Source organism: Pungitius pungitius, chromosome 3, assembly GCF_949316345.1.
Source record: "Pungitius pungitius chromosome 3, fPunPun2.1, whole genome shotgun sequence".
Lineage (NCBI taxonomy): Eukaryota > Metazoa > Chordata > Actinopteri > Perciformes > Gasterosteidae > Pungitius > Pungitius pungitius.
This window is the reverse complement of record NC_084902.1, coordinates 18,103,682-18,129,203: the sequence shown is the minus strand read 5'-3', so window position 1 is coordinate 18,129,203 and position 25,522 is coordinate 18,103,682. Positions and strand designations below refer to the sequence as shown.

The 25,522-nt window shown below is 41.0% G+C and overlaps 1 protein-coding gene across 8 annotated transcripts in view; it reads right to left on the bottom strand.

The window, feature by feature from the left end:
* The window catches only part of si:cabz01090165.1 (uncharacterized protein LOC100333421 homolog), a 268,340-nt gene that overhangs the window by 23,972 nt on the left and 218,846 nt on the right, over positions 1-25,522 (bottom strand). For 6 of the 8 annotated variants that reach the window (XM_037462755.2, XM_062561289.1, XM_062561287.1 and 3 more), the window contains 6 exons: positions 23,246-23,525; positions 21,366-21,566; positions 19,879-20,045; positions 12,938-13,178; positions 10,183-10,395; positions 8,408-8,718 (listed from right to left, as the gene is read on the bottom strand). In XM_037462755.2, coding sequence (XP_037318652.2) covers positions 8,408-8,718; positions 10,183-10,395; positions 12,938-13,178; positions 19,879-20,045; positions 21,366-21,566; positions 23,246-23,512 — 1,400 coding nt within the window. In that variant the 5' untranslated portion in view covers positions 23,513-23,525. The remainder of the gene's footprint in view (positions 1-8,407; positions 8,719-10,182; positions 10,396-12,937; positions 13,179-19,878; positions 20,046-21,365; positions 21,567-23,245; positions 23,526-25,522) is intronic. The other 2 variants (XM_062561286.1, XM_037462751.2) reach the window with 1 other exon arrangement.

Genomic DNA, 25,522 nt, shown 5'->3' with positions numbered 1-25,522 from the left:
ATAGGATGAAGTGCATTCCCTAGAAGAAGAGGTTCTTTCCGGACCTGAATAATTTGTCACACTGCGCATGCGTGAAATGCGTCAAAAAAATTGACGTAATTAACAACAAACAGCTAATTAACGCCGTTAACGCGCTATTTTTGACAGCCCTAATATATATATATCATATAATACTATTTATTTGTCTTCTCTGCATGAATGATGATACAATCTGTGCTCTCCACTTCCGCATGCGCTCCTACAGCTCGCCCTGTACACCGAAGGCCTTTAAACGCGCTAGCTGTGTTAAGGGGTTCCTCCAGCTCACCTTCTAGAGGCAACAACACCCACCAATCCTCTAAAGACACCACGGTGTTCCAATGAGTCAGCCGCGTCATGCCCACGCAAGGACAACTCAAAAGCCACACAGATCTTTCCACCATCAATTATCTTGGGTACATTGTGCCGTTTCTTATCCCCTCCCCATTGTCTCTCCTCACCCGGGGGGGATGTTCACTAATATGGCTAGCTTGTGGCATTAAATGTGTACCATGGTGTTCTCATGTTTTCTTATTTCATCAGACAGGTGCTTCACGTCCCTCACTCCTGTACCTGTCCCTGCTGGATGTGTCCACGAAATGGTTTGACCACAAACTTGCCCATCATCACCAGGCTGATGGTTAACATTGTAGGTCACACATCTATATCATTAATCAGCAAGTGGCCAAACTGCTTCACAGACCCACCTCCTGTGGGCCAATTGGCTGCAGAGCTGGTCATCTGACTAGGGCCAGAAAAGGGTGATGCTACGATTGGCTAGGCTCACTTAGAGGGGCGGGACTCGAAGCTGTGTATTAAGTTCGGGTAATAGAAACATTAGTCAGGTGAGCGAGGGATTTCCGATTCGGCCATCAGAAGGAGCCAGGTGGAAAGGTCATAAATGGCCTGGAGGCAGCGAGGAATGTCACAATGACCAAGCTGGGCGGAGCCATGTTTGAATATGCAGCCAATCACATACACCTGTAAAATGATGGACATGCCAGATTCAAGATTCAAAAAGGCTGTACTGGGGAGAGGACAGTTAGAATCTTCTGGAGACCCAACTTTTTAGGTGGCTTTAAACTGGGAAAGGAAGAAACTATTACACTACTCACACCGTATTTCACTTTGCAATTGTATTGCTTGGGTTAGTTAAATCCTTTTTTTAAATTTTAAACTTGAGCCATCTGATTCTTTGAGTGACTGGAGTAGTGAAAAGCTGTAGCTGGCCGAGGTGTTTTGGAGGTTTTGACCCAATTATATATAATGTCAAATGCCAGTAGTTGTCCTTTTTCACACCCTTGATTGAGCTGTCGTTGGTTGCTGTCTGTCCTCTCTTCATGTTACATTTTAAAAGGTAGACAAGATGAGAGTCCATGCGAGTGTCAGTTGGTTAATCTGTGTCCTATTCAGAAAACTTGAAGAAGGCTTCTGCCATGTATTTCAAATGTAATGCGTAATTGCTTCAGCTGAACCGCACTCCCCTTTGTCACGGGCACGAGTCCGAACTGTGATGATGGTGAGCTTGTGAAAATCTCATTACCCCATTTGTCACACCATTACGATAGGGTAGCAGCGACCTATAGCAAAGAGAGAGTTTGGACTGGATCTCAGCAGCTGGGAAAATGAATGAGTAGAACCCCTCCTCGCCAACCCTCAGCAACCTCTGTGATGAACACAGAGCTGCTGACGGGCTGCTCAGTTCACACAGTTAATGCAGTTCAGCAGTGTTGGACGGCTCCCAAATGGGAGTGTTTGAAGTGAGCCGGAGAATAACAGCGAGTTGGCTTTAACTTTTTATCAGAAGATAAAGGTTAGAAAAAATGTGTGGGGAGGCTGACTGTATAGACACTTATAGAACAGCGTGGGGTTAAAGCGACACTTTCACAGCCTGCAATGGTTTTGCCGATACGGCATGTTCTTACTTTGTTGTCCATCTAAGGAACAACAGTAGATCTGGTCAGACTCTGCCTTCTTGTTCTAATGATAGATTCACTGCTGCAGTAGCACATCCCTCCTTCACTGCTCTGAGAATGCAGAGGAGGTGCACAGTCTTCTCATGTAGCCTTCGAAAGGTCTGCTGCAGAATCTTATGAAGACTTTGATCGAGATCTACTACTATCAAACTTGCACATGTTAGGCAGCAGGCTTACACGGGATGAGCAGGATGGGGTTGATGACAAAACATGACAGAAAATGACAAATCTTTCATGCAGGAGATCTTTCAAATATGCAAATAAACGTTAATTTATCGTTGAGGTAACCTGAGCACACTACAATCTTTTCCTTAGGAGAGTTTTTTCTTAACCCTAGCTCCATTTTTGTCAAAGAGCAGTATGCATATTAGGAGTGGAAATTGGAGCTTTGCAACCATAATAACCAAAGAACCACATCATACGTTAGACATGCTTTGCCGAAAATACCATTACGTCTATATGAGAAGAATATCTCAAATGTCTAAGAAAAAAGCAAACATTGTCTTTGCCTTTTGATCTTTACCTACAATAATAAAAGCAGCAAAAATGTGCAAGCTGACACATTTAATATCCACTACTATCATTTTAGTCATTTTTTCACACTGCAGTCTACTTCCAGAAGACCTTTACACATATGACTAATAAACATCAAGCAAATGTGAAATTTAATATACAACTTGTACCTGCAGTGATGCCAATTTTGAAAAGGTGCAACACTTTTCAATGATGAAATAAGTTAGTAAAAGTTGGAAATAGCTTTATGCAGGCTGACGGCTAACTACAGAATTGTGTTGATCAGCAGCTTCTTTCTGGCAGTGTGTCTGGGCAATACTTTGTTACTGTAAACTGTTTAATTGAGTTTCCTTTTAGCCAAATGCTTAAATGAGTGGATTACAGATCCTTCTGGTGAATATGCAGTATACTTTGTCTAGCCTTATTGTGCACTGTATTGATGAGATTAATATCTTTATTCTTCTGTTGACTTCCTTGGCCATTACTATCCATTAGTGTTGCATTGTGCCGCCATCTATGAAAATGTGCAATATAGACGGTAAGTAAAGTTTAATTACTGATAACCAGTAGCGCTTCTAAGTGGTTATCTGTGTGAGATCCAGACTTAGGCATATAAACTCAACAAAAAAAAACTCAAAGTAGAACTGTAGCAATGATGTAAATAAGTACACAGGCACAACCTAGAGAAGAAAAAAGCCTCTTTCAGGACCAACCCCTCATTAAGGAAGCCAACAAGTCATTTCAAGATACTCCAGATGATAGCAAACTAGCCTTTGCTCAGTAATTACAATAATGGATGTGGTGCGGTTTAGACTACAGCGCTTGCCTCAGTATGTGATGATGATGAGGAGCCGCTCTGACTGCAGAGTGTCTGTAATCCAGGCTCCAGACTGCAGAGGCGGAGCAGAGAGGGCAGAGTGGGCGTAGTGAGTCTCCTCCATCGCAGTGTGCAGTGGAGCTCCTCTGAAATCCTGCCACTCTGAGTGCAATGTTCAAGCACCGCTGCGGTGCTCTGTTACATGTAAGGAAAGGCCTGCCTGTTTATAATGTGAGAGTGTGTGCAGTGGCCAGCAGGGACAGTATTTCAGAGCATACTTGATACTTGGCCACTGAAAGAGGGCTATCTAGTGACTCCTTTAGTTGATCTGTTTTCTTGCCTCCACTCTCTCCCCTTTACCAATCCAGTTTCAATCCGCTGGAGAAACATTTGGTGTAAACACCCGGCTCAAAGGAACAACAGCGGCTGGGGAAAAAATGGAGCAATCTTGTTTTTACTTCGACAACTCCGGTTTTTCATCCCGGAGAATGAAAACTTCAAAGACCTTTGAAGCACTAGAGGCTGCATCTCTGCGCCGTAAGGCGGCCGGAGTAGAGTCAATGATAAAAGAAGAGAGGGGCTACGCTGTACCTACTGTGAATACACGCTGAAATAAATATCTATATAGCTCCCTTTTTGTTTTATTTCACACTGGTGCGGGCGTTATTCCAAGCTCATCTTTCCTTGTGAGAATATCAATTGTGACATCCAGCTGGCAACAACCAAATAGGATTTTTACACTGGACTTTCAGATTACTACGGTATTTCTATGACAATCATACATTCATCACACTTTTATGTTTTGTTCAGCAAGATAATCTTAAACTAACGTTTTTTTATACAAAAACGGGTATCTGGTCATGATTTATTTCATTTCATCGACGAACACATTAAAATATCTGAAGTTTGGGGTATCTTATTTCAGACATCATAACAACATAACCAAGTAAACAACATTTTTTGACTCATTTCCGTGCTTTAGTTCTCATTCCTTTATCAATATTTGGTTTTGTTGACCTTTATGATCCGTAATAGTTAGTTTTGGCCAATACTACAGTGTAAACAAGTCACTGTTGAAGCTAGTTAACAAACATAACACATAATTAATGCCAGGATTATGCTTTCTGTACCCTTTCTTTTAGACGAAACATGGAGCTCGGAGATGGTGAAACTAAAATATTCTGGTTGGTTGACGTTTCATTGGACCTCAAACTGTTGCACCGTCACCAGTGTCCATTTAAATGACCTGAGAAACAAATGTTTTGTCGTTAAGGTTTGGTTAGTTTTCAGCACAAAAGAAACTTGTATAGGGTTAAGGAATGACGTCTGTTCCGGCATTAAAGACTTTCCTTCTCGATGTTGCAACAAGTGGCCTGCCATAGTTATAAGAACTGCTGGATCTAGCACGGGGTATGATCACTCCCAGTTCAAAAGAAACCAGTGGACTCCCAGAATAAAGCTGTAGCTCAACCAAGTCTAACTGGCTCCTCCTTTGCTGCATGCAGACAATAGTCATAAATACTTTAGCTGCATGAGGTCTTTAGGTCACTTGGCGCGTTTCCACCGAGCTGTACGGTACGGTACGGGTCGGGTCGGTACGGGTCGGTACGGGTCGGGTCTGTTAACCATGATTTGGCGAGCGTTTCCACCGCCAACAGTACCCTTACTTGATTGGCGTGGTGTATTCCAGAAAGTAGTGGTAACGTCACTTGATAGGCGCGGTATTGGACGGAAAGTAGATTGACGTCATTCGATCGCGCGACAACTGAAAGCTAACCGCAAACAACAATGGAGACATACAGCCGATCCTGTTCTTGCTTCTCCATATGTGGCTGTTAAAGTAAATGCTGCGCGGCAACATTGTTGCGACGGTGTTGTAGTTTAAAAATGGCGCTTCGTGTGTCGTCTTTCCCCTTACGGCATGCACAAATGACGACACTCTTTCAACCAATCAACGTTCTGCAGTGAGTCTAGCTCCACCCTTTAGTACCATACAACTGTGCCAGGTACCCCAACGGAAGGGTACCCAAAAAGTGGTACGGTACGGTGCGGATCTTTGGTACTTTTCTCAGTGGAGACACAAATAAAAGGGTACCGACCCGACCCGTACCGTACTGCTCGGTGAAAACGCGCCATTATGTTGCATTTAAAGCACATCCAGTGGAGTGCTGCCGTGTGCCAGTGTCACTTAATGGCACCAAGCTGCTGTGTGGGATTAGTGTCTCTTGTTTTGTCGCAGTCGTGTCCCGTAACATTTCATGAAATGTACATTCTGCTGCCAATTTTTTCACGTTGCACATTGCTACATTTCTTTCTTGGCATCCTGAACCGACCAACCCACGCCTAAATGAAAGGGAAGACGGCGTTTCCTTGTGTGTGTGTGTGTGTGTGTGCACCTCTTTAACACATGCTTTAAACACAATGTGTATGGTGAAACAGACAAACAGCAATTGTCAAAAAAAACCTACGCTGACTCCTGGCTGCTTGTTAAAACATCACAGCAGTAAGTGCACATTCGTGGGTGGAAATAAAAAACAATTATAGGGAAAATCATCAGGTCACCCGCACAGTTCAGCACAAAACAATCCAACAAACGCTGTGCACTTGACCACATGTTCTCTCCACTCAAATGGTCAGTTGAGGAACTTAACTTAACTTCAGTCAAACTGAGAATTGAGCCTTTGGACACATTTCAAACTGTCACCTGTCACTCCTTCAAATGCTTGGTAATAACACTCAAATATGCGTCCTGAAGAGCGTTGCTAGGTTACGGAGCTGACTGAAGTGGCTGATGGGACCATCCAGCGGTCACTCAGTATCACGGGCTGATCGAGGGGTCCCCAGTCAGCCACTTGGCAGCTCAAGTCTGAAATATGCTCAGAAATCCACATCTGGTGATTAGGATGTGCAAATCAGCTGCTGCTACCTGGAGGATTTGCGGTTTGGTCACAAACCAAAAAGAATCATTCAGGGAAGGGTCACGTCCCTTACTCATTTACTTCTGGAAAAATTCACTTATATGTACATTATGGAATATCAAATCATTGTTGGATATGATTTCCAATTTCCCAATTTGCACTGCAAGAACATGTAATGTATCCTTGTGGTTTTGCTGCAGAGCGTAATGACTTATTACTGCATGCACTCTTTCCCCTTTGAGCCTTTTTGTCTTTGTTTTAAGTAGCACAAAATAACTACATTTTATTAATCTCAATGTTCTGTCTGGCTTTACTCATTTATTGTCATATGTATGCCACTAGATATTTCAGTTTCCATTCAGCAGTGTATTGCTGGCTGACACCATCTGCCACAGATTTTTTAGTCCCCCCCTTTCGGAGGCCTGAACCCAGCTGGGGGTCCTGACTTTTGCGAGCGGATGCCTGAACTCTGACTCGATACACCAGATACAGTAGTTACAGATACAGGGATATGATTAACTTTTTGTTTTAACGTGTCTACTACGATAATTAAATGTGCTATGCTCATAATTATGGCAAAAATATACCAAAAAAACATTCAATAAGATAAAGATATGAACCAACTAGATTTATTTCCTAAAATACTTTTGCTTTTTTTGATCGCTAAGCTTTTTATTTAAAAAACTCGATACAGCCTGAAAAACATGAAACTCCTCCTCCCACACTGCACATTTTCAACTAAGTTGAACACTTTAAGTTCATCTATATGCAGACATTCAGTGTAAACGCATTCAAACGGCTCAGATCATAAGTGAGTGCAGAAAGATAATGTGATTACAAACGTTTTTCAAAATAAGATGTTTACGAATTGTATACTGTGGAAATAAGATTTAATGAATTACGTTCACATTTATAATAAAAAAATGTACCCGAATTTTGGGAGTTAAAAAGCCTAATTAACTACACATTTGTATGATTTTTATTTTGTGCACAGAAAATGTTTGTTTTCTGTGTACAAAATAAAAATTCTACATTTGTAGGCTATAAAGCTAATATCTCAAAATCAAAGTCTTATAATGCCAGTTTTCTTAATAATTCCAAAGAACGTGTTCAGGACATCTCTCACTAATCTTATGCCGAAAATGAAATTATTTTAGTAAAATGATTTCATGGTTTGTACGAGAATAACTTCATTGACCAGAGAGAGCCCAACATCATTTAGTAAACACATTCAGCTGTCTACACTGTTCCTGCAGTGATCCGGGGACCTCAACAAGACTCCAATATGTGGTCTCCCTTCTGCTGCTACAGAGAGGGTTAAGTGCAGCTTATATTTCGATAGCGGCCTGCACAGAGCCTGATATACAAAGAAAAAATAAGGCAATCATTACAGCAACCAACTCAGAGTTCTTGTTTTTGCATAAAAAGTTCCAAAAGATAACCGCATCTTGGGTGACGTCAGGAAAAATTGATGCAATTGTGAATAAACACCGATTTGAATATTTCCAACAGTGTGAACATTGTAAAGCTTCAATGGAGAGCTGGAGACTGGATGATAGAGAACACGTGAGTTACCGTGAGACAACTTCATTTCTCTGAGATGAAGACAATATGCTATTTACTTGGATTTAAATCGAAAATGTAAATCGAAAATAATGTATACATCTATCAAAGCATAAAGGCTTGTCAGCCACCAGGCAGTAACTGGTTTTCTATAATAAATGTTCCTGAAGAAAAATGCACCACTCCTTTTCTCCCCATAATTCATTGTCCCCATAATTCAAGTGCTCTGTAACACAATTGATGGATTACCCTCAAAAAAGTTGTTTAACATGTGATGTTTAAGATGTTTATGTACCTCCAGTGGTACATTTGGAAGCAGCTGACAGGCATATGGGTGTCACCCAGATCTAGGTTTACTCAAAGCTTTACTCATGATCCACTGGTTTCTGTGGTTTGTTTTCTAGCTCTGTACCATAGCTGAAGGTGTCTTACATTCGGACTGATCCTCGATCTGAACACGGGTGTTAAAGATTCCAGACAACAACATGCAAATCAGAACAAACAAACAAGCTTTGTGCACTCCAGCGGTCCCCTTCGGCCCCCTTCGGCCCCCTTCGGCCCCCTTCGGCCCCCTTCGGCTCCCTTCGGCCCCTCTCTCTTACCTGTATATGAGGATGTCGTCTGAGGAGCTGTTGTACTGGATCTGGTACATGCGGACTCCTGGTATGTGGTTTTGCGGCGGCCATCTGATGGTTACAGAGCCGGACGTTAGATCAGACACGCTGACCCTCTGCTGATCGGACCGCGACTGACCACCGCTGGCGTTGGACTTGATGGACGTGGGGATGTCCGAAGGCCCTGGGTCCGGGTCCAGTTTTGGGTCAAAGTGTGGTGAGGGGTTGACGACCAACTCAACAGGAGCAGTGGCCTCCCCGGCTGCATTGGACGCTATGCACGTGAACTTTCCAGAATCCTAGAGGTCACAAAATGTAAAGAGGAGAGACACAAAATGTAAAATGTAAGATTTTACTTTCATAGAAAACAAACTTTCAATATTTCAACAGAATTTAAGAAAAAAAAAAGTTGAGAAAATATCAATAGTAAATGATATCAAATATTAAACCTTGGTAGAAAGCTAAAATCAATCTAATTAAATGCTAATATTAATTAAAATAGCTGATGCTGCACTTTAATAGAACCCGTTTACATATTTGTTCATTTCCTGGTTATGTCATTATATATACAGCTTATATCCTGTATTGTAATTCAAAATGGGCTAGATAGTAAAAATAATATACACACATTGTCCGTGGTATTGGATTAAAAACTTCAATGTTCACCTCTGTGGAGTGCATCACTCAGACCTTCATGCTATGCCAATATGATTTGGATACAGAGATCACAAATTATCAAGCTGTTTACCTACTGACTGTACAGTGATCAGAGACTTTTGGAAACCAAGCTGCCAGAAAGTCTAAAGCTTTATAGTCCTTGTTTGTTCTCTGAGATTCCGAGATTGATTAACATGAATAAAAACACATTTTTCTCTATGTGCCAGTCAGGACCAAGCACCGGACACGGGGCAACAGAGCCGTGTCCATAGCTGCCTCCTCCATCTGGAACTCTTTCCCAAAACTCATCGAGACTGCAAATGTTTTGTATTCAAATCAGAAATCAAAACTCAAAACGGCAATTTCGTTTCAATTTCTGGTTTACTTCCAGAAGTAAACAAAGGTACGTTAACTACGTTAAAATATTTTGTCGCATTAATCTCGGCCACATTAATTGCATAGATTAACGCGTTTATGTTGACAAAAAATATAAAACAGAAAAGCACCCGGTCAGCTAGGGAGAATGTGTACATTTTGGACGAGATGTGAACAAATAATAGTGACTTTAAATAGTCTTTCTTATATACTGGCTTTGTGTATTAAACATGTATTTAAATAAATGAAAATTATTTTTTAACTTAATGCCAATTATGGCAAGTTTTAGAGATAATATTGATCTCTACATTGATAGAGGGACTGTGAGTTTGGGGGGACAAACTCTATAGTAGTAAACACATAATAATTACCAGTGTAGTTATCATCGTTCGAAAAAAAGCACCCCTGTGAAAATGTCTTAATTATCCCTATAAATGTGTTTCACAGAAAACGGTATAATTTCTTCTGTTTTTTAATCGTTACAAAGAAACTTAAACTTTCTACTTTATTGCACGCTTCCTACAGACACATGCATGAAATTTGACGCTTAAACAAGTCCTAAGTATTAGGATCAGTGGACTTCTCTCAAGCAAATAGTTAAAGACCAACCTATTCAACCCCTGAAGGAGCATCTGGCCCAAGTAGAAAGCAGAGAAAGTTGACCAACACATTTGGCACCAATCCACACACAAGCATCACCCAACTCCATGGAGATGACACCACATCTCTACCTTGACGGAGGCCTTGAGGATGTCCAGCGAGCCGTTCTCGTAGCAGACGGTTCTGGTGGTGTTGCCCATCAGCTTTCCATCGGGACTGACCCAATGCGTGGACGGTTCAGGATCTCCGATGGACTTGCAGCGAAGGCTGACCTCCTGACCCTCCATCACAAACATCTTGGAGGTGTGGCGAGTTATCATCGGTGGCTCGCAAATAAACTCCTCCTGTTGATAGAGATCAGGCCAAACATATGTGTCACCATATTTGAATCGCTTTAAAGAATTACATGGAATGTGTTGTTCACTCAACAAACCTCTTATTATAAATAGCTGCAATAAAGCTGCCGTAATACCAAGATGAGGGATTATTCGGAGATTCAAAAACCATGAAATATTTAAGAAAAGACCATTTTCTGTGCACAGAGCCTATGGCTTCTTCTAAAAGTAGACTCTCAGAAGGAGTTACATTGTGTGCAATGAAGATTAAGTGATTTCAGTACTTGCGATATTTAAAACCCACCCACTGGCAGCTAAGCCAATTTAAAGCCAGCTAAAGCCTGGTGGAGTATTATTGCGAGGCCATGCAGGGGTTGCCAAGGCTTAGCAGGGCTTACTCATCATTCCTACCACACAACTCCTTTCTGGTCCTTTTTGGGTCAAACCAGCAGAAAAGATTTTTGCCTGATGACTACTGGGTTGTAGCTTCAAATAAAGCACCAGTGCCATTCGGTCTTGTATTGCATTCTTACCCTGGATTGCTCCCATGAAGCTCAGAGTAAGGGCAGCGATTGACCGTACTGCTCCCAGATCTGTGTGTGTGGAAGTAAGAGTGTGTAAATGAGTGTATCAAGTGGTCATCTTGTCTTAATAGCTGTTTTGTTGTTGATTACCAACCATAATCAAATCTCCTTCACATTTCGAGGAGGATTTAACCTTTCCGATTTTGAAGCTTCCCATCGGAGAGGAAGCAAATCATCAATTTGAAAGCAGGAACACCTAATGTCTGAGCTCTGATGGATGCTGTGGAGGTCCACTCGTCCTTGCAGCGGGAAAGAGGCTATTAACTCTCCGAGTGTTAATTTGTCCAGACACTTAGGTGACACGGGGGTCTCTGGATCGCCCTACAAGGCTAATCCTCTTATAGTGATCCTACAAGGCCCAGCACTATTACTCGAGGTGAGGCAAAGGTCTGCACATCAACCTCTAAGAGATGATCCCAATTAATCCCATCCGTATCTCACGGGGCCTCTCCACTTATCATTGAAGAGGGGTCGGCTCCCTTTAAGATCCTCCAGGTGAGGCATCAACTTATGTCTTCCTCTTTAAAGTAACACTTGGAACTGCAAAGCTTCCTTATGTTATTCCTCCAAGTATCAGTAAAGCCCTGCAACCGTACGTAAGTAGCGTCCCAGCAGGGGAATGACAGATCGATCAGCAGCTCCTCGACCTTCAGTGTAACCCCCTCCAACCTCCATTTGACAGGTTTGAAATTATTGTTGAAATGCACTTATTGTAAGTTGCTTTGGATAAAAGCGGATCAATTCACTTCCTGCGTCGGTCCGTTTTTCCCGCCCCTGATTGAATACAACCGGCCCATTACATTCAAACTGTCCCATTTTGCCGTCCCATTTTGCCGTCCAAAGCTGCAGCTGTCTCTGCCTACTGTTTTCCTTCACTAAGGTTTTAGCCTCATTCGTGCCTAATTAGTGTGCATGAGCGGACTGTGCAGCTGTGTACCGTTCCTGATCCAACAAGTAAAGGCTGTTTTATCTATATCTTACCCTGCTGCCTGGATCGTGCTCATGATTTCTTTTTAATTTCTGTATTTCCACCAAAGTAAATTTTTTATGTTTGACAGTGGGTTTGAATGACATGGTGTGCATCCTCCCGGCACAACACGTGGACTGTAAGGGTTGTCTACTATTTGATTTATTTCTTCAAACCCAGTTTATTAATGGCCCTCTGGGTTTGCCGACAGGGACATCTATTGAGAATGGCTGCAGTACTGTTCATTGCTGTGCACTGCTCTTAATGAATAAACCACCAGGTGGTTAACTTTTAAAAAACACTCTTGAACCTGATCTGGGCTATTTGCTGGGACATTTACCTGAGCCTCTCAATTTCCAATTCTGTGTCTTCTAACACATACAGCGAAATAAGTAATTGGTACACAATGCCAAGGCAATGCACCTGAGGCCTTTTGCATATAACAACCCCCATGACTCAACCATTTCACAAGAAGGTTCACTCCTCTGTGACACCAACCATCTGCCCGGGCTGGAGTGTCCTTGAGAGTGATTGTGCATCTATAGAGGGCTGAAATTTCAGACATTTAGGCTTTAGTGGATTGTGAGGCAAAACTCACACAATGCCACGTCTAGGACCTACCAGATTCAATTTTGTGACTGTTTATCAAATCAGACCTGGGCTGAAAGATCTATTGTGTAGAGCTATACCAAATGTCTTTTTCTATGAATTTCAAAGCTTCTATTAAGGTTTCAAATGAAGCATCACATGTCTAAGGCTAAATGGTAAAAAATATTTATTAAAGCAGGGTATAAAAGATCAATTGTTGTGTGTATTTCTATAATTTTCAAACAATTGTATTTGTGAATCCCTTTACCTAAAAATAAGGTATATAATAATTCAGTGTCCCAAAATAACGCACAGTCCTTGAATAAGTTGGACTGATGGATATTTAATGAACCTTGAGGTGGAGGATAATGTTGTTTTATGACATGATATTAATGCAGCGACTTCAACCAACCTCTTTAATTGTCCAGAAGTATTTTCCGGCCAGGACTTTAGGTGAAGCGCAGGTCTCCAGGTCGTCCTCTCTGGTCAGTCGGCGAAGCCAGACCAGCTCACAGTTACAGTGCAGGGGGTTCCCCCCGAAACTCAACACCAGTGCTGTGAGAGGTGAGCCCTTCATCTTGGCGTATACCGGGATCCGCAGGAACAGCGGGTCGGGGGGAATCTTCTTCAGCTTGTTGGAGGTCATGTCCAGTCTGGTGACGGAGACAAGGGAAAAGTAATCGGTCAACAACTTTCATTTGTTTTTTAGAAAAAAATTGGACAGGGAAGGGGGATTTGTTGGGATGCTGCAGAGTCATTTGTTCCTTGGAATGAAAGGCGAGGCCGTGCCTCCTGCCTGTATCATGTGCCGGGGGCGTGGCTCCAAACTGCACAAAAGAAATTACTTTACGTTCTCTTTTAAAAAAAACACTTAAAGGATGATTTCCTTTTTGGAATTGAAATATTATGGCACCAAACCTCTACCACATCATAGCACAATATGTCAACATTTTCCCTGCGAAGGTTGATTGTAATGAAGTGATGGACACATTTTTAGAGATTGTTTCACCAGTTTATGAAAGTATAGATCTACAGAATGTTGCTGTGCCATTTCATTCTGTCATGTACAAAACTATTTATTTACACCTGTATATGCCTATTAGTGTTCAATACATCTAGAACATTAGTGTGTTTTTTAAAATAAAATCAACCCACATTTATAAGTATTTTACCATAAAAAATAAAATACTAAAAATTCTACACAAAATGGCCTGTCAGTATGCAGCTTTTTTGGTGCGAATTGTCCAATTAGCGTGATTGACGTCTCTTTGTAATCATTAGAGCCTATAAAATAGATACGATTGACAGCACTGTTAGCCAACCAAGACCAGCAGAGCAGCTTCGTGAGTAAGGGTCGGTCTGCTGAACGTGAAAATTAAGACCTTCCACCAAAGAACAATAGCAAGAAGCTATAGAGTACTCACACTTCCAACAGGAAGTTTCCGTCTGATATTACAGCATTTCTTTTGCCTCTAGCAAAGACTTAAAATTGCAAACTACTCAGGTAAGGGACATTTTACAAATCTTCCGTCAAACGATTTCTGTTCTTGATGTACATGGTACGCTGAGGGTTTTACCGGAGAGGGGTGAGCCGCATTTCTATGAAATCTGTGGACTCTTCTCTTTCCATAGATATGCTGTTTGTGTATTTAGCCAAAGTAGCGGTGAGCTACGAATGTTTCGACTAGCTACCGTGTCCCATTCTTGACGTATGAGTTATGATATTTGGTCCACATGAATATATTCCTTTGTGATTAGTTTATTGTAAAACATTGATAACATAACATGTAAGAACAACCCTCAGAGCTAAAGATTTTGGAACCATAAGAGTCTCTTGATGGTGCATGAATCAAAAACGGTTCTTGTTAAAAGGTCGGAAAAGTAGGTAACTGAGGAAATGTTGAGTTACAGTCATGGAAAAATAAACCACCTCTATAATTACTTTACCTTTTTTTATACCCTGCCTTTTTCAATCCAACACTAACAGCACCTTTCTTAACCTTTATCAACTATATTCACATGTATAAAGTGGGTATGAGAGACTGTGTGTTGGATCTGAATCATCCCTAAAAAGACATTGTGATAAAAAAAAATGTGCAAACCGAACAGACAACCGGATTGTCGGAAATATCCGCTACATAAACACCCGCATTATTTTTTCATCACACTGAGCAAATATCATTTTGGAAATAACCTTCTTTGTATTCAGGGATGGCTCATTTTAAATCCATCTTCTGCTGAGAGTTGATTTACCACAAATTGAAGTCTGTTGCAGCGTATCAAAAGTACTTCAACTAAATTGTGATTATTAAATAATTATTATGTATGGCAGTTGAGCAACAGCACATAGAGATGGATTATTATAGTATTTACTTGGCATCGAGCCGACACAACAGGTCATCAGACCTGACTGGCAACTAAATCTGACTTAAAGCCAGACGTGTGGCACAATGAGAGAAACCTTTCACCATAGCGGAGGAGCTGCTTCTGCTGCCGCTGTGGATGTGTGCGTGAGACGATCACGTGTTGTCATGTGAAGAAGATTTGAAGAGAAACTGCTGGTTCTGTGATGCCCAAATATTCACTGCTGAAGCATTAATCAAATTAATTCGAAGATTATATGGCTACTTTGTCATTTGAACTTTATTTAAATGTTATATACATTTTATTTAAATTGAAAAGTATTATTTTATTACTCCATATTATTTATTTATATGTTTATTTTAACAATTTTTAATTTATTAAATTTCTATACATTTCTATGTTATTTTTGTGTTAGGCCTGGCTCGAGCCTTTCAAATTATTATTATTATATTAATTTGATCTGTTCAATGAATTGTTAGATAGTGTTGTTTTTGCAGGTTTACATAAAGATAAACAAATGTCCCTGTGATGGTCACTGTTTTTTATTGTCTTGTTTTATTAAGTCATTGAATACAAATCCAACCTAGAATGATATCAATTAGTTAATCCAAGACAGTATACAAAGTCTTGGCCCCCGGCCACTTTGTTCTTAAAAAGTTGGGCCCAAGGTCAAAAAGGTTAAGAACCCCTTATATACAGTACACAGCGCTGATATGATACATGAGACAAAGCACCGTGAGCCGACTGCTTTCACACGCTCACCAATTAGCTTCATAGTGCTTGTTGGAATTCAATCAAATAAATAATACTATACTGGGACGCCTTCTGCCTGTGCTCTCTGAACTTTACTTGTTTGTTTGCTTTTTCCGATTTCTGTTTCACTTCTTGGGCATTTGTTTACTCAAGCCAACCAGACAATCATTCTGATTCTCTCTCTGACTGGTTGTAACACACTCCTTAGGCCAAAAAGCCGCCAGCAAGTGCATGCTAAGGCTCAACATTGGCCTGTAGTGGGGCAGGTCCGTGAGAGCCATTTGCTCCCAAATGACCAATTAGCAGCACTTGAAATTTCATTCTAGCTCAATCTAGGTACTCCTCATGTAGGAGGAAAACTCAACTGTAGACGAAGCACAGATCTGTATATCAGCAAAAAAGAGACCACAATGCAATTCCATGGACATTTTGTAATTACAACAAACTGTCTCCCTCATGCTTAACATAAGCAGCTCAATTGCATTTTTGTCGTTCTGCCCCTGCACCATCTCTGGGAATTGAAAAGTAATTTTGCCACAGGCAGCAGCCTTTGGTGTGCATTCAGGTTTTGACTGTGTGTGTGTGTGTGTGTGTGTGTGTGTGAGAGTGAGGGTGTATGATTGAAAAGCTGACCTGTGCACAAAGACAAATTTTGAGTAACACCAGCTGGGCTATGGGGTTTTCGTTTCTCTAGGGCAGAAATAACCCATTAGAGCAATTTGAATAAATGCATGAGTGTTAATCAAGAACCTGTCTGCTTTCGCTCTCTGCATATCCCAGACATGTAGCAGGGACGCAAATTGAAATGCATTTCTGCTAATTGGGTTCAAATGTTATTTTGTGCCAGAAGGGCCAAATCATTTTGTGCACACGTGCACTCACGTATAATAACCACAAGCTTGCATGAACACAAAATGCCTAACTAGAAGAGCTCTAAAGGGACAGTAAAAAAAACAAATTCAAAGTGGCTCTCACCTCTCCTTTATTCAGGGAGGTATTGCAGGTCGAACCGTGGCCACCTTCGACCACATTCCGGTTTGTGATGCTCTTAGGGCATCTCCTTTCTTTAAGTTGCACCAGCAGACCATAAGAAGTTAGTGTCGACTGTATCTTCTTTTACAGTCTTCATATTTCTTCTTTGTAAAAGATCAGCCTCTTTTCAAAAACTCTTTTATTAATCTTTGCGTGAGTTTTTTCCTGTGCCGATGTGAGTGTTTCGGGTGGTAGGACGTCGCATGTGTACAGACTGTAAAGCCTTCTACGGAGCATTTGTAATTTATGATTTTAGGCTATACAAATTAAAATTAATTGAATTGGTCCAAATTAGGTTGTCAGCGTCCATTTGCTTTTACTTTGCAAGCAAGGTTGTGGCTGAATAATTTGGAAATATTTAAATTGTGGACCTAAAATAGCTCATGAGTAGTGTTGTCCTCAAAAAAATGGATTAGAATGTATTCTTTTCATTGATTTCTATTTTTATGTCAAAGGTTGGTGCGCCATGGAAACCACCTTGATGGCAAATAAACAACGACATCATCCTCAGGGCCAATATGTTATTTCTGGTCATGTGTATCGTTTACCTTTTTTATAAGAATGATTCAAATACAACCCACAGAAAAAAATCAAATAAGTAATAGATCAGCAGTGGAAAGGACTTTGCAAAAGACCACATTTTTCACGAAGATTTGTCGTCCAATAGAAATTGTTACACGCAGAAACCTTGCAGAATTAGTCAGATGAGTTGCGATGCGGAGAGACGGATGAAGGAAGCAAATCAGCTGGTGAGCTGCCATTTTGGAGGAGAAAGGCAAAAAAGCGCCTGGGTGACACTCGGAAAATGTGTGACGATGGACAAGCGCTGTGCAACTGGAAGCGAATCCCATCATTTTTCGAAATAAAATAAAAAATAAATAAAAACCACCTTTAAAAACAAAAGATGTGCTTCTTTGCGTTGCGATCTAAGGTCAAAAATCCCCATTGGGCCAGCAAAGGCTACAGTATTTACCATCATCTACTTTGGATGTGCCCTCAGGCAAGCTGCCGGCCCCCCAGCTGCTCCAGTGGAGCTTCAGTGGAGCTGCAGTGCAGCAGCAGTCTTACTAGGCCTCGCCCACCTTGCTGAGTTTGCCTGCAAAGTGAACTGAGCCTCGACGGCTCACCTTCCATTAAAGTGCCATGGAGGGATTTTCTCTGTGAGTTTGGCTCAGCTGTTTCCTGCCTAAAGGCCTGAGTCTGTCGTTTAATTGCTTTGAAAATCCTTGAAATGAAAAAGCAGCTCATTATTGGAACAAATATAGTTTGATGATTCTGGTGTTTCCGTCAAAACAAAAAATCCTGTTAAAGGAGCTGTACTTCCAGAAGACAGAAGCACTGAAGCCCTTTGATGAGTATTTTTTCTGGATGATTTTAACTTTGTCTCTGCAACATTTAGAGTTCATGTGCAGAATTGTTTGCAGTTCTCTGAATATTCTTTGACTAATAATCATTACCATTTATTATGGAAATTACTCCTTTCTTCATAGTTATCTTCAGAACCTCTTGGGGTTTGGCGTCGTTCTCAAGCACATATATACACAGCTTTATAGGATTTTCCTACATTAAAGGGATCGTTTGTTTGTTTGTTTGTACACAGTGCTTATCTTTAGGGAACTTATTACCTGATGGAGATTGGAGAAACAGAACAGTTTTTTGTCTAATGACCTTGAGATTGGAATGGAAGGATATAAGAACATTATACACTGACTATGGAAGAGCTCATACAACCCCAGTTCAAAGCATTCAATGTATCCCGTTAGTTTCAATTTAAAGATGGAATGACTATCTGGGGAAAACAATTTTAAAAAGACCAGCTTATGGACAATTGTGTTCATCAGAGGACAGGTTCCTATCTTCACATCCTGCTAAATGTTTGACTGTGTCTCAGTTCCTGTCTCTGCTGAGAAGCTAGTGTGCACAGGGTTTTGCTGAAAGACTGCATCTCACATTACATGTGATCAGGGTTCGAAATGAGGGGGGTGTGGGGGGGTCCCGGACCCCCAATAAGTCATTAGGGACCCCCTATAAGAATTTATTTTTAGATTTTGGGGGGTCCCCGACAAATAATTTTTAACATTAAAAATGATTGTGAAAATGATGGGTCTTTAGTGACGTTTTATATTTACAACAATAATTTATTCATTTCCTATCGCGATTGGGCAGCAATCAGGGCAGCGAATAGCATCACAGATTGTTGTTGTGCTCTATGACGCAGACACGTAGGTTATTGTTGAACGAAGCCTCACAAAGAGTGAAATCCCTCATGAAAATCCTGTAAGTGCTTCGATTATGTTTATATCTCCATAATAATTGCTTATTATAGTAAAATATTTGGAGTTGGTGTTCCTATATCAAAAGTTGCATTAACTAACTTAGATACCCAGTGTAACGTAATGATTAGAAGAGTTTCTTGCTGTACGTGTATGAAGCCAAACAACCTGCCAGCTGACAGCAGCACATTCACTAACATATTGCTGAAAATCTACAAAACGCATCACAAATCCATTGCAGCGTTCACGATTGCAGAAATGAGCACTACATCACAACCACATATGAAAACATGTATTCAAGAAAAGATATTTAAATAAAGATCGGAACGATCGGGATTCGAACCCCGTGGGTCAAAACATCCTAAAGCCAACAAGCCCACTGCTCTACGCAGTTAGTTATGGAGATTCACAGGTTGTCCTGTGCGGATTTAGTTGATGATTTTAAACCATGAAAAACATCCCAAGACCATTATCCCACCTTCAAAATATGTCAATATAATTTTGCCTGCAGTATATAGTGTAGCAAGGTAGTCTTCAGTATTTTTTATAGTTACATTTTAGGGGACCCCCCAAGAGTCCTAAGTCATTTCGAACCCTGCATGTGATGTAAGACTCTAAGTAAAAGCTGACTATAAGCACCCATAAAGCTATCCATTCCTTCTCTAGCTAAATGTTATATGGCACCTCGGAGCAGTAAAGGATGTTTACTGCACCCATCTGGTGACATGGTCTCCGTCTGAGCACGACAACGCAGTCAAACAAAGGTAGGTATACATCTTTGGGGACTTTATTGGGTTGGTGGGCAGTGAAAGGAATTAACAACGTAATTAGGTTTAGGTAAACATAAAAAAAAAAAACTAGTAGACAAAATTAAAAAAACACAAGCCTCTCATCTATCAGAAGGACAAAAGTGTCATCACATGGTCCTGACCTGGCCAGTTTGTGCAGGTTGGAGAAGATTCCCTCTGGGACGCTCTCTATAAGGTTATGGTCGAGGCTGAGGGTGTTGACGCTGATCAGCAGGGAGATGGTGTCCCAGGGGATGTCCACCATGTTATTGTAGCTCAGATCCAAGTCTTCCAGAGTCTCCAGGAAGTCCTAAGTTGGGGGAGAAAGTGTAGATTGTAATTAACAATTCATACCTTTACTCATTTTGCAACATTGTCAACAGCTTTAGCTTTAGCTGACTATTTGAGGATAGTCTGGACTTTAATATCATTATTTTTATTGTCTTTTTAATTAAAACAGAGGAGAGAAGAAAGAAGGAAGGGAAGGAAATGACATGGATAGTATGAAGGTATGTTCAGTTAGGAAAGTAATATAATAGGGTTAGGATAAAAAGCAAGAGAGAAAGAAGAGGCTGCAATGTTAAGAAATAAAGAGAGGGCTATGAGAGAAGATGGTTGAATGGATGGAGATAAAAATGTAGTTAAAGAATAAAGAGGAAGAAATAAAGACAAATGCTGGAGAAGAAGTGGAGGACAGGGAATATCAGAGAGACAGATAAATGGAGATCAACTACCCTGGTCAATGTTGTGAACTCAAAACCTAATTGCCTACACACAATTCTCACAATCATTGCATCGTTGAAATACCACAAGTGAGCGCACATAATAGCGAGCAAAAAGACAGGGCGAGAAATGGAGAGGGAGGAGAGTGATTACAGCCTGTTGATCAGGCAAAGTGTTGTTGTCGTTGCTGTAATTGCTCTCATAATTCACACATTCGGGACAATGTCACAATGCCTCCACTCTCATTACAAATTCTTTGCCTTATTGCTTTCTTAATGACAAAAAAAAAAGCTTTATAGAACTGTCAGGACGAGTACAAAGAGCTCTGTGAGCAGAACGCTTGTCCTAATTGGCCCAAAAATATATATTTTTGAAAATAAATGATTACAAGTGACTCTGGTTAATGTTCAGTTTGTGGGTAAACAGATCCTCTGGCTTTGTCACGAGGACAGGGGTCCTCCTACCAACAGTCCTCATGTCTAAAGAACTGAATAGCTTGTTTCTTTGTTAGTGCCTTTAAAAATGAGTGTTATATGAGTCATAGCTTGTGAATGTTATTCACTTTATTGATGAACAGTGAAAGAAGGGGAAATCTGAACCTGCCGATTAGACTCATTCCTGTAAATGTGTTTGAAGAAAGACCGAAATATGGTTTTACATTGGCCAGAGAGTTTAGTCATCCTGTTGCCGGTGGGAAAATGTGAGTGAAGAACAAATAGAACTTGTTATGTGCAAGTCCAAAATAATCTACGACAGGAGGGGCGTGGGACGTGAATAGATGTGCGCGAGACGTGAACGTAATTAAGCGAGATGCAAACAGAGCTACGAGAGATGCTAACAGAGGTGCGAGAGATGCTAACAGAGGTGCGCGAGTCGCGAACAGAGATTGAGGTAGAGTGTTCTCTACCTGAAAGGCTCCCTCTGATATGCTGTGCAGCTGGTTGTTGGCCAGGATGAGGTGCCGCAGGTTAACAAGGCCCTGGAAGTGGGAGTCGTCCAGGCTGGTGAGGCGGTTGGCGTCCAGGTGCAGAGCGTGGAGGTCCTGGAGGTCAGCAAAGGCGTATGGCCGGATCTGACTGATGGTGTTTCTGCTCAGCGTCAGGTGGATCTGGAAATAAAGAGACACATGCAAAATGTAATTTAAACTACTGGATCAACTTTGTCATTTTGGATCTCTCAGTGGGAAGAATTTACCATTTGAGTTTCCCACTTGTTTTTGAACGGTACACTTCAAGGCTACACCGTACCACACTCTTCCTCTCATGGAAGTCAAATGTCAGGGTTAGCAGGTGATAATATAAGTTCAATGTTTTACTTCACAACACTTTAGCAGGATGTATGCTAGTGGGGATTAAACTAGCACTTTAAACACCAAGACATCCTGTCACCAATCGTTATTAATCATATTAGTATGTAGTCCATTTCAAATGTGGCAGTCCAGGTACCATACAATTGAAGTAAGTCTATGTTTCATTAATAAATACTAGTTGGATTAGAACACACATTGCTGATGTTGGTAATTTGCAAGCTGCTGGAAACTTCCACTGTATGTAGAATATTAAAAATGCGGAAATACTTTCTATTAAGCCCAGAAAATGGTCAACACCCACACATTTCTAAACCACCGTGTTTTGCTCACCGACGAGTAATTAAAACCTCATTTCCCACGTGTGAGTAAACATCATCTGTGCTGTTGCGATCCTACTGAAGAGGAAACCTGTTGCACTTGAAGGAAGTCTCACGCTGCGCCACTATTTGGTGGTTGAATATCGCCGATGTCGGTACTTTGTTGCTGTGCTACTGCGTGTGGTGAAGCCCTTCCACCTCCGTAACATGATTATAGTGTGATTAATTGATGAAATACATCAGACATCACAGATTTCACCTCAGTCATGTTGTGTTGGAAGGAGCAGATGTTCTATAAACATGAAAAGAGTCTTCAGTATCTTTACATGACGCTCACTGCAATGAGAGATGTTCTCTTTCAATAAGATTGCCTTGAAAATCAAATTTTGCCATCACTTATTATCTGTGGGTTTCAGTTGATTCTAGATATTTTGAACTCTTTTCTTAACCTTTCCTCCTCTAAAATGTAAGCTTTAAAACAACCAAATTGAGCATCTGTCACTTCAATGCCACCGCTCCTTTGCAGATAGCTTTGAAATAACAAAATAACTGGGGTTCTATTGCAAAGAATATATTATAAGATTTGTCTATCACCAAATGTCTGTGGCTGTTAGCAGCTACAATTAATGTGAAGAATTCATAGAAAATCAAAAGTGTTTAACCACTGTTTAAAAGCTGCTCCTTTCACCCAAAGTATAGATCTTGCCACCAACCAATGAACAAGAATAAGTTGCCCGTTTCTCCAATTTGTTGCCAGTGGCAACCTGGCAACCCTTAATGTCGCGCCACTCAGAGACTATAAAGAGGGATGAAAGATGTCCTTGCTCTGCATGATCAAACTGATTTCTTTTCTCCAATATCTCTCTAAAGCATTGGATTGTTGTCATTTAACCATTAGTGACCATGAGTTCAGTGTACAGTGTAATATACAACGATGACTGTGAGTAATATACGTTAAAGCCAGAGTTCTGTAAGCATCTCATTCAAGAGCCATAGTCACATTTAGGAACATCCGTCCCATCATTTAGAGTTCATATAAAATCATGTCACTTAAAGCCACAATATTTATTTGTGTACTTGTTAACAACAGTAGCTCCCTGGTGAAGGGGAAAAGCAGAGCATAGTCAATTGCAAAGGCCTTCATGAGAGGGGAGCTCTGACCAGGCTGGACATGTTGGCGAAGTCCCGGTGCCTCAGCGTTGTGATGAAGTTGTCCATCAGCCTAAGCTCAGCCGTCTGCCGGTCAATGTTGGGCGGGACGAAGAGGAGGCCCGTCTTGGCACACAGCACCGTGTAGGACGGCAGCAGGTTCTGGCAAGTGCACCGCTTGGGACACAGCATGGTGGAGCCGGATGGGAGGGAGGACAGGACGAATAAGAGGAGGAAGAGCAGGAGGAGCGGGCGGACCAGCAAGGAGATGCCGTCCATGTCTGCTCTCCTGCTGCGACACAAGAAGACAAGTGACAGGACAGTCAGTTCATGTAGCTCTTTAACTGTGTGTTCTACTGCTTGGAAGTACTCCTCAAAACAAACAGTGCAAAGATTTCACACTAATCAAAAGAAGAATTGAAAGAAGTGAAGTGAAGATAAATCCAAAAAGTAGCAGAGGATGTCAGATAAAGTCTGTAGAAAATGTGAATTTACTGTGGCATTTTCTTTGCTTTTTCATCAGCTTTTTTGTGGCTTATAACAATTCAGAAATACTTTCTTTCAAAACTTTTCAGACTTGAAGGCCCCAAGCGTCCAGGTAAAATTCATTATAATATGAAGTATAGGACCACTGGATAAAGGATGGGAGGCAGAAGTTGAAGAGTATGTTGTTAAAGCAGTTGTTGTCTTTGAATCCTGCTGAACAGATGTCCTGGCAAAGGGAAATAAAGAATAGGCTACTAACATGATCAATGAAGCTTGCTGGACTCATGATTACAACATTAACATTAACAGTAAAGAACCCGACTAATCCTCTGCATGATTACCTGCCTCACTTCATCTATTTCATAGATGTTTATGTGCATGAAAATGAGACTAACTTCCCCTGCCAAGGTAACAAAGGAATACATTTAGCCTACATTGATTTATCTCCATTGAGTTTGTGTGGAGCCCCAAATACATTCACACAATGAGGTAACTTAGGCGCAAATAAGCAGGAGCAACATAAGCCAAAGGAAGGCACAGCAACACAGACACAAACACACACATGCATCTGTGTTTGCACACTCCAACATGTGCATGCGTGTTTGCACACTCCAACATGTGCATGCTTTCTAAAAAGGTCCCTTGAATTCAACGCTGAGTGAGTGGAGGAAAGTCAATTACACATAACAGCAGAGGAAAAGCGGCATGCTCTTTTATTTACAAGGCTGAAATATTCAAACTGCTTTCAAATTAACTTTAACAGTGTAGAGCTGTATACAAAACAGGAAGTGTGCACGTGTCCTCACAACGGGGTAGAATGCAGGATACGGGCTAAATGTGAGGAGGTAATGGAATGGGATTTCAGTAGGAATGATCAATGAGGAATTGAGGAGTGTGCACATGATGGCGATGGGAGGACCTGCGGGAAATCACAAGTTCTCAAATGAATATTTCCAGTTGAGTCAGGCTCAAGGTGAACACAAAGTTTTCAGGGGGGATCTCTGTGAGGTCATACAAACACCACCCTCGCTAAAAAGTATGAATGTCTTGAGCACAAATGGAGCAAAAGAAGGACTTGACTGGTTTGTTTTTGTGATTGTGATTACTGGTGAAAATGTGTCCAATGGGAGAAATCATATTTGCATACATTATAGTTTTAAAGCCAAGGGTTATGAGTTATGAAGCTGATGAAATATAATAACATGGAGGCTTAATAGTGTGAACCAAGACAGCAAGCTCATTATTGCTCCGTCTTTGTCAATGGCACCTCAGCTTCATCCCTCCCGTTCTTACATTTCACAATGAAAGGCCTAGAGATTAATCGTGTCGACTTAGGTCCCATTAGGTAATGTCACTGAGGCATAATAAATATAGTGTTAACTACCCATAATTCAGTGGTGGGGTAGATCAGAGTGGTTATCCTTAGTTGTTATCAAAACATCCAATATTCAATAACTTTCTTTCATAAAACCTAAAAAAAACCTATTTAAAAAGCAGGATTTTTTAAATTAATAATAATATGAATTGCATCCATTGTGTTTTGTCAGAGGCAATCAGATTGTTTTATAATGTGTGTAATAATCATCTCAACCAAGGACTCACGTGTTTGCACTCATAGCACTGTCTATGCCTTTTATTATTCTTTACATTATACATTAACATTTCCCTGTAGGATTTAGATATAATGTGATGCTCGTTGTCTAACAAACCGCACTGCTCTGGGAACAGATTCAATTGGATTAGTCAGTTTAGCTCAACGTGAGTAAAATGCAAAGCAGCTAGTCTCTAGTTGCCCTCGGCTCT